Here is a 13,235-nt window from a genome sequence, read left to right as displayed (position 1 = left end):
AAACGCTGTCTAATGATAGAAGCTGATTAGGCTGCTGTGTGTCACTCGATTTAGATTCAGACTACTCCAAAAATCTGTGCAGAGGTGGCTGTCAGATATTTATTGCCTCTTGATTTTGCTAAGGGTGCTCACACACAATGTTCATGGCAAGAAGCAAACTGATTCTCTAAGAGCTGACTGGGAGAGGTGAAGCAGTTGTAGAGCTTGCTGTGGGCTAAGGTGACCCATGACTAGCTGTGTGCTTGACTCTGGAGTGGAGGCGTCATTATCAGTTGAGTTTTTTGATGCTTTCTTAAAGCTTTTGCTTTGAATATGTGACTTGTGTGTGTTCAAAACTCTTAAATGGAAAGTTTTGTTTTCTCATTCTCTTAGAACTTCTCCTACAAAAGAAGGGCAATGGGTATAAACTGGAGAGGGGCAGATTTAGACTAGACATAAGGAGGAATTTCTTCATGATGAGAGTGATGAGGCCCTGGCCCAGGTTGCCCAGGGAAGCTGTGGCTGCCCCATCCCTGGAGGTGTTCAAGGCCAGGTTGGATGGGGCTTGGGCAGCCTGATCCAGTGGGAGGTGTCCCTGCCCATGGCAGGGGGGTTGGAACTGGTTGGGCTTTAAGGTCCCTTTCAATCGAAACTATTTTATGATTCTGTGATTCTATGATGTTGAATAAGTGATTTTACTGTTTCAGCCCATGTAATAGCTAAAGCAAAAGGCCTTGCAGTTTTGTCTGTTATCAAAGCTGGATTTTTGGTGACTGCTCGCGGTGGAAGCGGAATTGTACTAGCTCGTCTTCCCAATGGAAGTAAGTGTATATGTTCCTTTTCTACTTCATTAAAAGAAAAAAAAAAGAATACTTTTTTTCTTCATTATTTCTTTTCATAGTATAAAACACGAGATGTGTGAGGAGTTAAGCCAGGAGCTTGGCAATGTTTGGCTTGAAAGCTATTTACAAAATTTTGTGCCTACTTTTGACCAGATGGAAGTATTTCCATTATCTTTGAAGCAAAGCAAGAAATATAAAAGCATATAGTTTAAAACTCGTTAGAAGAACGAATTATATCCAATTATAGACAACTGTATGATATTCTATTTGTTATAAAGACTTGTTTAGGACGGGACAGTTTATATTTCTTAAAGTCCTTACTGTGGGATAAATGAGTATAGTTATGTGGTTCTGTTGTGGTGGTTTTGGACATAATTTGCTAGCCTTTTCTAATGTGTAATAATAATAAAATGAATATTTCTTGTAACATGGTAAAAATTCTGTAAATTTGTCTTCTTTTGCATGACAGCCTGGTCTGCTCCTTCTGCAATAGGAATTGCTGGCGTTGGTGGTGGATTTGAAATCGGAATTGAGGTATAATTTTGCATTTGAAATACTAGTTGGTAACTTCTTTTTGCAAGAAATTAAAATACATTGACAAATACCTAAATGTTAGTGAGACTGTGGAATCTATTTTTCTGTGTAGAAAAGCTATTATGAAGTTCATTTATACAAGACAAATAAAATAGGGCCTTTGATCCTATCAGTCTAATTGTTTGGAGAGATTTAAATGGAAAGAAGTGGCATAACAGGTATTTCCTCAATTTCTCACTTCTAGCAGACTGAATTTTTCCCTCATGGAAAGCTTCACATATAAGCCAATTGGAATTAATTAGAAGTATCCTATACTCAATGCTGTATCAGATGCTTTGTTAAAGAGCATAAGGAAAAAGTGAAAGGAATTGAAGGTGGAGTGAAATGGAACCCAGCTAATGTTACTGTACTTCATGCATTTCCCACTCAAACCTGTGCTGATGGCTTCACCCTTCAGTTTGGCAGCGCCTAAACTGATGGAATGCTACAGAAAATGAGCCATTTTCCAGCCAGCAGAAATGGTTAAAGAAGGGATTCTCAACATGTTCAGAAATATCCTGTTGATTTGAGCCCCAACAGCTGTCTGCCTCTGCTCCCCATCTCCTGTTCCTCATAGCTCCTTCACCTCTGTTTCCATCTTTCCCACCCTAGCCCCTAGTCTTATCCTCCTCTCATCTTTCTGTTTAGCTTCTTTTCTGCTGATTCCCAAAGAAAATCGAAGTCACAGTGTGCTGCCAACAAGATCTCGTGCTCTGAGCATTCTCCTTTTTAGTAGAATCCATGCAAAGCTGATCTAGGTGTTCCTTGCCAGCCCCTCGTGTGTCTCTGAGAGCTAACCTGCTACCCCTGTCCTGACAGCCAATCAGTCAGCGCTCACATAATGAGCAACAGATCAATATTTTATGGTATTTATGCATTACAGGACATTGAGTTTGAGCTTTAATTAATCTATGAAACTTCTCCTTTAATCGTCTCCATGTGATAATTTAGATAATGTGACCATTTACTATTGAATCTTACTGAAATGATTTCAATACAGAAGGATCTTTTTTCCTAAGCAATATTGTGCCTTTCATTTGAAATTTGTCAGCTTACAAAACAGTTTCCTTACTGGCACTATTATAACACAGTCTTATTTACTACTTCTACAGAAGAAATGCTGTTCTGAAATGCCTAAGTGGCTTAGGGTCCCAGAGTCCAATTTCAGTAATCTTTAGTTAGATGTAAACATAAACCTTGTACAAATTGGTTGGATTTTATTCATGTAGGAGAGATTAGAGTTGGCTTAGTTGAGGTGGTACTTATGGGTGGTTTTAAACACCCAGATGGAAATCAGACTTCAGAAGCCATAGGATTTGCATGGTTTTAAAACTTGGCACCTCAAATTAAATACCAGTTTTAAAATTAATCTTAATGCCTTCCTTGAAGGTTTTCTCACTATGGGTTCATTTAGCTTCAGCTGTTTGCAGTGCTTCTTGGCCAGCTTTGTTTTGCAAATAATCTAGTATTTCCTCTTGCATTCCCTGCTGTCACTGTTTGGAATTTGGGGTAAGTTGAAAGTTTTTTTCTGAACCTGGTTTTCAGTCAAGTGCAACGGATGAAATATCAGGCACGATAGTTCTTGGGTGTTCAGGGTATCTGATGATCCATCACAATGAGCTACAAAAGCATCATCTGCACTGTTGAACAAGCTGGTACTGCTGCAGTATTTTTTTAGTACAGGTAGTGTGTTTACCAAGCTTTCAGGTAAGATAGAGCGATCTCTTCAGGATCATTCTTGTGTTTGGAAGACTTTCTCTTTCTTTAGAATGCTTCCTAGTTTTGGAAAAGAGTTGTAGGAGACTTCTCTTGAAATTCCTTACATCAAAGAGAGTTATAGTTTTACATTACTGATAGTAGTAGGCATCAAATAAAATAGCAGTAATACAAGTTCTTTGATATGTGCATTTTGTATCACAGTCCAGGCAAATGAAGTCTTTTAAGAGTAGCAATCCTCTCTTTTTTTCCATGCTGCACTTGAATCTTTCAAAAATACTTTGTTAGCTCTTATTTGGTTCAGTAGTTTCTTGAAGTAACTGGCTACATCTCATATATTCAAGTCTTAAAAAATAAAACATTAATTCATATATATATATACACACACATTTATGCATATGTTAAACCTCTAGTTTTCTGTCAAGAAAGTAACATTTTGTCAGTAATGGGAAAATCTATATCCTCTTTGCTGCTTATTCTTTGGACAGTAATTTTCACTGTGGTCTGTCTTGGTGTTATTCATTCAGTTATGGAAGGATCAAAATCATATTGCTAGTATTATCTCTCTTCACATCTTAAAAAGCCTTCATAATTGTTTGCAAAAGCCATAGAAATTAAAAATCTGTAAATTAAGAAATTTTGAATTTAAATAGAGTTTCTGTTACAGGTAACATGTATCACATTCTGACCACATCAGCACTTGGGGAAAAAAAAAAAATCCGTCAAATTTGATTAAATAAGTAGATGAAAAAAGTTTTAGTTTCAAAGTACCTTGCAGAAAAAAAATCAACTTTATTATGAAAACTGTATCAAGAGAATCCTTTGCAAGAAACGAAGTAATTCTCTGAGAGAAAGAGAGATTCTGACTTGGACCTCTATAAATCTGGAGCTAGTTTTCATTCAGGGGAAGGAATGTCTTTGATAGTCCCACCTGTTTTCCTAGAAAAACAGGAGGTATTTCTCCTGTGCCATTCTAACATAGTACTTTTATTTGATATTTTATAGGTTTCAGACTTGGTGATAATATTGAATCATGAAAGAGCAGTAGAAGCTTTTGCCAAAGGAGGGAATCTTACACTTGGAGGAAATCTTACTGTGGCAATTGGACCTCTGGGGAGGTGAGTCGAGTGCTTTCTTAGTATGGGTACGTTTAAATATGGGGCAGAATTAAATACAGAACGTAAATTTTCAAGCTATATATAAACGTTGACGTGGCTTTTTTTATATATGTTGCAAAACAACCTGTGCAACCTATATGTTGACAGGACCATTTTGTCCTTGCAGCGTTATGCCTTTTCAGTCACTTGTAGCCTTTCTTTTTTTGCTTTTATTTCTTTTCTTATAAAGGCTTTTCTTGGTAGAAAGACAGTGTTCCAAGATTAATTCTGTTTTTTGCAGGAGACTGCTTGGCTAGGCTCAATAAAAGCACAGGTGCTGCTGTGCATGGCTGAACTATTATTTCATAGAATCATAGAATCATAGAATAACCAGGTTGGAAGAGACCCACCGGATCATCGAGTCCAACCATTCCCATCAAACACTAACCCATGCCCCTTAGCACCTCGTCCACCCGTGCCTTAAACACCTCCAGGGAAGGTGACTCAACCACCTCCCTGGGCAGCCTCTGCCAGTGCCCAGTGACCCTTTCTGTGAAAAATTTTTTCCTAATGTCCAGCCTAAACCTCCCCTGGCGGAGCTTGCGGCCATTTCCATAACCTATGGGTCTGTGCTTTCTGCCACCACAGATCTGCCTGACAGTAAAGAAAAAATACACCAAATAATTACTTTTAAATTTGAAAGCTGCTGTTCGGTTCCCCTTAAGTCTTCTCTTCTCCAGGCTGAGCAAGCCCAGTTGCCTCAGACTCTGTTCATTGGACGTGTGCTGCTTTATACCTTTTTTTTTTATGACAATGTTTTTACTGGCAGTTTTTCATCTTTTTTTGACAAAATAAATGGATAAACTGATACCTGATCTACAGATGAGAGAGATCTGGGGTGGGCAGTGAATGTTATCTACCTCTCAAAGGCATTTAGTATGCTGTCCTGCAACATCTCGTGTGTCCAAGCTGAGATGTTGTGGCCTAGGTATCAGGGTGGGTCAAACTATCAAACAGCTGAAAAACCGGATCATCAAGCTTGAAGAATAGTGGTAAATGATTCATGTTGTACTCAGCAGCCAGGTTTCTGTGGAATTCCTCAGGAGACTCTTCTGGGACCTGTCCTACTTGATATAATATTTCTATCAGTGACCTGGAGGAGCAGATGCAAAATACTCTCTTCACCTTTGTGGATGACACCAAATCAGGTGGTGCAGCCAGGACACTTCAGGGTAGGGTGGCCATTCAGAGCAGTGGACCTAGAGAGTCTAGAGAAAAGATCCAACAGGAAACCTCACAGAATTAAACAACAACAAATGCTAAATTCTCCATCCTTGATTGGATGAACCCTCAGCAGTTATGTAGGCTGAGCCTGCCAGGCTGGAGAGCTGCTGCATTGAGAAGGTGCCAGGGTCCTGGTGGACAATAAGCTGAGCCAGCAGTGCATCCTCACAGCAAAGGCAGCAAAGAGCGTAGGGACCTGTATCAACAGAGCTGTAACTAGTTGATAAGGGAAGTGATTGTTCCCCTTTACTTGGCACTTCATAGACTGTGCCTAGAATATTGTGTCCAGTTTTGGCCCTGCCAGTACAGGACGTTTATAAACGAGAGCGTGCGCAGTGAACAGCCACCAAGATGACACGGAGCACATGAAGGATGAGGTTGCAGGGCTCAGCTTACTTAATCAGGAGGATAGAAGACCTTGAGGTCTTCTAAGAGGTTACATTCCCAACAGGGGGTCACCAAGAAGATAAACTCCATTTCTTCACTGAGGCACATGGCAAGACGGTGAGAGATAGTAGTCATAAACTGAAAGAAGGAAGACTGGATATGAGAAAAAAAAAAAATCAGTGTGGGTATAATTGAGCACTGACATAGGTTTCTCACAGTGCCTGTGGAATCTAGGTCCTTGGAAGTCTTAAAATCTGGCTAGACAAAGCCCAGAGCAATCTGATCTGAACTTGGCGTTCTGTCCATCTTGAGCAGGACTTTGGATTGTCTGCCTGAGGTATCTTCAAACCTAAGATGTTACGTGGACCTTTGTAGGACAAAAGTTGTAATCTTCCAATTCTACTGAGGTCTGATAAGGCTTTACTTGAAATATTTTGTGCTGTTTGGGGCATGATAAAATAAAGGGGGATTTAGATATATTGAATAGGGTTCCAAGTCACCACAAGCAAAACCAGATCATTTTAAAACGGGATTATATCATGAGTTAATAATTTTCAGGCTTCTGAATGCAAGATGAGATTTAACATGGAGCACTCACATGAGGCAACATTGCTCTGTGTTTCAGAGGAAACTTTATCAAATAACTTAATTACTTTGTGTTTGGTCCTGTCTGAACTAAGAATTGAAAATGGATTTCAAGTCTGACCCATTTGAATATGTTCAACGGAGTTTTTAAGACCAGAAGGAAGTGAAACTCTAGCTGACTTTTAGTAGGATTACAATAGAAAAACAATTGCTGTTAACGTTGTGATGTCATATTAAAGAATGTCAACCAAAACCTTTTTCCTTCTAGAAACTTGGAAGGAGATGTTGCCCTGAGAAGCTCTGCTGCTGTCTATACATACTGCAAATCTCGAGGTCTGTTTGCGGGTGTATCTCTGGAAGGAACTTGTTTAATTGAAAGGAAAGAAACAAATCGCAAGTAAGTTCTCTTCAAATCCAGATGATTCAGTGAAGGCATGAGCTAGGACACATTCAGTTTGGAAAAAGTTTGTTGTGAGAACATACTGTGCTGAGTTTAGAATTTCTTGAGGGGCAAGGTTTTCTTCAATTAACATGTCTAGCAATGGGTATTGAGATGATGTTGAATGTTTAGAGATTGTATATCTTTGGAGGGCTGACCTTGGCTGGCCACCAGCTGCTCTGTCACTCCCCTACCTAAACAGGATGGGAGGAGAAAAAATACAAGGAGCCATGGATAGAGATAAAGGCAGGGAGATCATTTACCAGTTACTGTCTCAGGCAAAAAAACCCAACCCTTGACTTGGGGAAATTAATTTAACTTACTGCCAGTTAAAAAGAGAGTTTGATAATGAGAAACAAGAACACATCTAAAAAGACCCACCTTCTTCCTGCCCTTCCCTTCTTCTCAGGCTCAACTTCATCCCAAATTCTCTACCTTATCCTCTCAAGCAGCAAAGGGGGATGAGGTATGTGAGTTGTGGTCAGTTTATCACACACTGTCTTTGACACTCCTTCTACTTCACACTAACTGGGTTTCAAATGGCCTTGCTGATGCGTACCATGTGAATGGGAACAAAATAATACTGATGGAAGAACATTTTGAAATAGGGTGGTGGGTGGGCATTCAGGTTTCCTACAGTTACTTATGGTTCCAAATTTACAGCGTTGAACTAGTTCTGTCATCTCTCAATAGATGAGCTCTAGGAGAAATGTAGGGCCAGGGAAGAGTAGGAGAATATTTGCACAAGATGAATTTATCTAGACATTGAAATGTATTGATGATCAAATACCTGGCATCTTTTCTTGTCTATCAGGTTTTATGGGCAGGATATTCGTGCTAGTGCCATCTTGCTGGGTGATGTGCCTTTTCCTCCTCAAGCAGAAGATCTTTATGAAACTCTAGCATCCTTCACTGAAGTATATGAAAATGAAGAGCAAAGAAATAATCCAGGAAAAGCTGTAAGGGAACAAAGAAGGGTTTGTGTGCCTCTTCTTCACGTAGGCTTTGTCTCTTCCTGAACTGTTCATAGTTAGCAGTAATGTTGATATTCATGTGGAATTGTGAACTTCTCTATTGGATGCTTTAAAGCACAATGCATTGCGGATACTGCATGTGAGTCATACATTCAAGTATTGCCCTCGTAGGCTCTTCTGGACAAGAATGTTGCTGGTTTTGCTTTGCATCCTCCAGATTAACAAAGAATAGCCTTGTTTTTATAATAATGCATAATCAAATCTGAGGTAATGATTAGTAAAGTTTCTTCAACTTTTCCTAATCAAGTTAATCTGCAAATAATGAGCATTTCTACTTTTTCTCTCTTCCAGTCAAACAATCAGATTTCATTTTAATACTGAGAACTGTAGATGATGTTTTCTCGTAGATGGTGATAGAAAATCAGTTACTTTCATCTTTGTTAAACCTTGGTGAATTACTTCAGTCATGTATGCCACTAGTTTTTTTAGTGTGCTTCTCATGTTCATGCGATTTCAGTTGAGGAAGTGTGATTTTTTTTTTTTTCAGTGTAATTTGACAGATGTCTAAGCTCTGAAATTAGAAATGCCTTTCCGATATGATACAAAATTTTAATAAAAATTTGTACTTTTTAGGTAACTGACCCTCCTGCTAGACCATCATCGAGACCACAGCCACCTAAACCCGCTGTTAGACCACCACCACCAGGTTAAAAATACTTTGATAATGATTAATTTATTCTCAATGTCAAATTAGAGCATTAAAGCTCATGAGCAATTGTTGTGCAATTGTTATAGTAGTAGCTCTGTCCATAAAGACATGTTGTCAATACTCTTCCCAAGTGCAAGGTCCCATACCTGGGTTGGGACAATCCCTAGTTTCAATACAGGATGGGGGATGATGTGATTGAGAGAAGCCTTGAGGAGAAGGACTTGGGGTGCTGGTTGATGAGAAGCTCGACATGAGCTGAAAGCGTGTGCTCATAGCCCAGAAGGCCAACTGTGTCCTGGGCTGCATGAAAAGCAGCGTGGCCAGCAGGGCGATGGAGGGGAACCTACCCCTCTATTCCTCTCTTGGGAGACCTCATCTGGAGTATTGTGTCCAGTTCTGGAATCCTCAATATAAAAAGGAAATGAAACTGTTGGAACGGGTCCAGAGGAGGCTGCAAGGATTATCAGAGGGCTGGAGCACCTCACCTTCGAGCACAGGCTGAGCGAGTTGGGCTTGTTCAGCCTGGAGAAGCAAAGGCTCTGAGGAGAAATCTTATAGCGAACTTCCAGTCCCTGAAGGGGTTACAAGAAAACTGGGGAGGGACTGTTCACAAAGGCTTGGAGTGATAGGACTGGGGGCAATGGGTATAAACTGGAGAGGGGCAGATTTAGACTAGACATAAGGAGAAAATTCTTCACGATGAGGGTGGTGAGGCCCTGGCCCAGGTTGCCCAGGGAAGCTGTGGCTGCTTCATCCCTGGAAGTGTTTGAGGCCTTGGGCAGCCTGATCCAGTGGGAGGTGTCCCTGCCCACGGCAGGGGGTGGAACTGGATGGGCTTTAAGGTCCCTTCCAACCCAAACCATTCTATGATTCTATAATTCCTTGAGTAAACACTGAAAGGGTGTTGGGGTAGTGCCATGAGTGATAAGGGTAAAGGTTTGGCTTGTTTGTTTTATAACAAGCCTTTTTTCTCTGGCAGATTTGCTATAGAAATAGTGTTTGTGTAGTTACAGAAGTATGTCATAGTTCAAAGGAAGCTTTAGTGTTTATTGGATATGTAGAAGACCCATGGTGCAATGAAACTTCTTAGGAAAAAGAAGAGTCCTACTAGAAGTTGCTAGTCATACTTCTAGAAACTTCTGATTTTTAGATAACTTAGTTTCTTTTTCATGTTTTGATAATTTTTTTTATAGGTAGAGGTCTTAGAGTAGAGCAGAGGAGGGAGAGTTTTAGCTCCGTAGCAGTCTGTCTACCAAAGTGAACTTACTGAAACAGAGACTTTACTCTGCAGCTCCTATTAAATTGATTTGTTTCTCTGGACAGGGATATAAGACAAAATCCATGTTTATTTCTTCTGTACTGCTTCTTAGATAACTGCAATGATTTTATAACTATTGAAGATGTACTAGAAAAGTAATATATGAATATAACACTATATGTTAGTATATCATATAACTTGCTATTTTATTTTCTCTTTCAGCGAAAAAGAATACAAACAAACTTTATCCTGAACTTCCAAAGGATTATGAGTCTGTGGGTAAGTACTAAGCTTACACATATTTTATTAATGCAACGTGGAATCTGAGAAGTCCTAAAGTACTTTGGAAGACATATAACAATATCTGATAATATATATTTTTATTTATTGTCCGTGTAGTAAAGTGAGATTCAGGTCTCGTATGCTCTCCTTACAAGATTTGATAGATGTGAATCTTATTCCCTGGCTCTACATTCCAAAAACGATGTTCTTTTGCTTTATTCAGTAAGCTTGGTAAATGCACTGAAAGTAGTAAAATTGTTTTATGTTACCAACTAATTGAAGTGAAAAAGAAAGCTGGTGTCCAAGTCCTTATGCAAGGTACTGTGACTCTTGTTTTAATTAAAAAGTGCTTCCACAGGTCATATCTGATTATGCTGGTATAAACACAGATTTCCATTTCAGTTCTATTTCTTGAGGGTTTTGTATTGTATTGAGATAACTCTGCCTTATACTAAAAGGATACTACTTGTTCATAGTTCTGCTCTGATTTCTCTTAAGTTTGAAGCAGTTTCAGGTCTAATGAGAGACTCTTGCTGTGTAGTATTTGCAATGCAACTGTAATGTGGGGCCCATCATCTGGAAGCTTGGGATCTGTTAGGAAAAGGATTTATGATAAGAGTGGTTGTGTTCATTTGGCTGCTACGGTGTCCTCTCCCACCAGGAGTCTTCTCTTTCAGAGGTAAAAGACTGTTAGCTCTCTCACAGTTAGTGAAATAAATTATTTCTCCCATGATATATAATGTCAATTTGGTAAATAAATCTTTTAATCGTCTCTGCCAGGATCAAAATGGAGACCAAGGCATTCTGTATTCCATATATATGTTTGTATATATGAATATGTGCACACATTTTCACACATTGCACTTGAAAATCACAGAAACATAGAATCATATAGATTGGAAAAGACCTTCAAGATAATCAAGTCCAGCCATTAACCTAGCACTGCCAAATCCACCTCTAAACCACGTCACTAAGCACCACGTCTACACATCTTTTAAATATCTCCAGGGCTGAGGAGTCAGCCACTTCCCTGGGCAGCCTGTTCCAATTCTCAACAATCCTTTCAGTGAAGAATTTTTTCCTAATATCCAAATCAAACCTCCCCTGGCTCAACTTGAGGCCATTTCCTCTCATCCTCTTGCTTGTTACTTTGAAAAAGAGACCAAGACCCCCCTCTCTACAACCTTCTTTCAAGCAGTTGTAGACCGTGATAAGGTCTCCTCTCAGCCTCCTTTTCTCCAAACTGAACAACCTCAGTCCCCTCGGCTGCTCCTCATAAGACTTGTTCTCCAGACCCTTTACCAGCTCCATTTCCCTTCTTTGCACATCCTCAATGCCCTTGTTGTCATGAGAGGCTCCAAATTTAACACAGCATTTGAGGTGCAGCCTCACCAGTGCTGAGTACAGAGCGACAATCACTTCCCTGGTCATTATTATTCTCTTAATGAAAAGAAAACAAAGGTTTCAGTGAAAATGGTGCAAAAATCAAGCTTGGTAATAGATCACAGTGAAAAGTCCGTTTCAGGCAGAATACTGTGATTTAACACAGTATTTAAACTCTTTTGTCTGAAGGCCAAAATCATGATTTCATTTTTCATTCCTTGGTTCATGCAATTAGAGGTTTTCACTAAGAGTTAAGGTAAACTACACGTATCATCATCTTTACGTTCTACTTTCATATCTTCTCTCTATACATGCTGTTGGGAGGTGTGTGTGTGTTGAGATGACCAACACAGGAGGATTTTAACCTGAGCTGTTGATGTGGCTTCTGCAGATCAGAGACTTCCTGAGCATGAAAATTTGCTGTTGTGTTTTAGAACGTGTACCAGGAAAAGAATGATGACTCTAGTGATCTGTACTCACCAGTGGTCATCCAAAAAGAAAGAAAAATTGGTCTCCTGGCCATTAAACCCAAACTTCCCTAGTCTTAAAAAAACAAACCAACCAACTGAGGACAGGCTTCTAAAGCAGCAGGAAAAACTTGTACCCATTTGCTAAATTAGGAAAAACTTCTTCACTGAAAGGGTTCTCTGGCACTGGCAGAGGCTGCCCAGGGAGATGATTGAGTCCTCATCCCTGGAGGGGTTTAAAAGATGAGTAGATGAGGTACTTAGGGCTGTGATTTAGTAGTGGACAGGTATGGTTGGACTTGATGATCTCAAAGGTCTTTTCCAACGTCGTGATTCTATGGTTCTGTGATTAAAGGGAGTGTTCTTCCACACAGGCGCAAGTGACAAGGTGAAAATCATCCACAGCTGTTGATGGTTTCCAAGATTCTATGAAATTAAAATGTAAACTCAGACTACTCCTGAGGATTCCTAAAGATTCCTAGAAATACACGAGCTTATCTTCAAGGAGTGCAAGAGGCAGTAGGATCTTGTGTAAATAACACTTCCTACAAGAAATGTTGTCTTATGGTAAATTTTTGTTTACCTCACAAGCTCAACGTGGTATATTTTGCTTTCTATTGCAGATTGTATTTCCATAGGTAACAGTTCAAATGCTGTCTGAATCCACAGAAGTACTCTATGTTTCCAAAGGCTAAAGAATTGTTCTGATCACAGGGAAAAATCAAAGCTGAAGTCAGTTCCCTTTAGTGTCTCTTAGTAGTACAGCAAACGTGCGTGCTGGTGGGGGGCTGGAGAGGATTTGCAGTCCCTATCACATCAGTAACTAAGGGTGTGTTTGTGCTGGGTGGTGGAACAGAAGGAGCGTTAAGGCCATGCCTCCTGTCAATAATCTCTTCCTGCCTCTGGTCCAGATGATTTCAATAGCGCTGCACAACATCTCTAGCTCATAGTAGCCAATCCTTATTGCAGGATTAGTTGTTGTGATGGTTGTTGGATGTTGTAGGATGTCTGTATTCAGAGTAGTGGTCAATAGCTTGACGTCCAGATGGAGATCCACGACTAGAGGTGTCCCTCAGGGGTCTGAACTGGGACCAGTGCTATTTAATGTCTTCATCAATGATACAGACAGTGAGATTGAGTGCACCCTCAGCAACTTTGCAGATGACACCAAGCCGAGTGGGGCAGTTGTCACACCAGAAGGACAGGATGTCATCGTGAGGGACCTGGACAGGCTGGAGCAGTGGGGCTGTGAGAACCTCA

At 40.0% G+C, this 13,235-nt stretch overlaps 2 protein-coding genes across 3 annotated transcripts in view; both read left to right on the top strand.

The window, feature by feature from the left end:
• Positions 1 to 13,235, top strand: part of SH3YL1 (SH3 and SYLF domain containing 1) — a 50,426-nt gene that overhangs the window by 13,679 nt on the left and 23,512 nt on the right. Inside the window, exons 4-10 of one of the 2 annotated variants that reach the window (XM_069851597.1) lie at positions 687 to 800; positions 1,291 to 1,355; positions 4,116 to 4,228; positions 6,732 to 6,860; positions 7,717 to 7,879; positions 8,510 to 8,582; positions 10,066 to 10,122. In XM_069851597.1, the coding sequence (XP_069707698.1) occupies positions 687 to 800; positions 1,291 to 1,355; positions 4,116 to 4,228; positions 6,732 to 6,860; positions 7,717 to 7,879; positions 8,510 to 8,582; positions 10,066 to 10,122 (714 nt within the window). The remainder of the gene's footprint in view (positions 1 to 686; positions 801 to 1,290; positions 1,356 to 4,115; positions 4,229 to 6,731; positions 6,861 to 7,716; positions 7,880 to 8,509; positions 8,583 to 10,065; positions 10,123 to 13,235) is intronic. The other variant, XM_069851598.1, reaches the window with a different exon arrangement.
• TMEM18 (transmembrane protein 18) overlaps positions 1 to 13,235 on the top strand; it is a 285,061-nt gene that overhangs the window by 251,433 nt on the left and 20,393 nt on the right. The gene's annotated exons all lie outside the window — the stretch shown is intronic.

This window comes from Phaenicophaeus curvirostris, chromosome 2 (genome assembly GCF_032191515.1).
Source record: "Phaenicophaeus curvirostris isolate KB17595 chromosome 2, BPBGC_Pcur_1.0, whole genome shotgun sequence".
NCBI classification, from domain to species: domain Eukaryota; kingdom Metazoa; phylum Chordata; class Aves; order Cuculiformes; family Cuculidae; genus Phaenicophaeus; species Phaenicophaeus curvirostris.
Note: the sequence above shows the minus strand (reverse complement) of the source record. Positions and strands in the feature narration are given on the sequence as shown.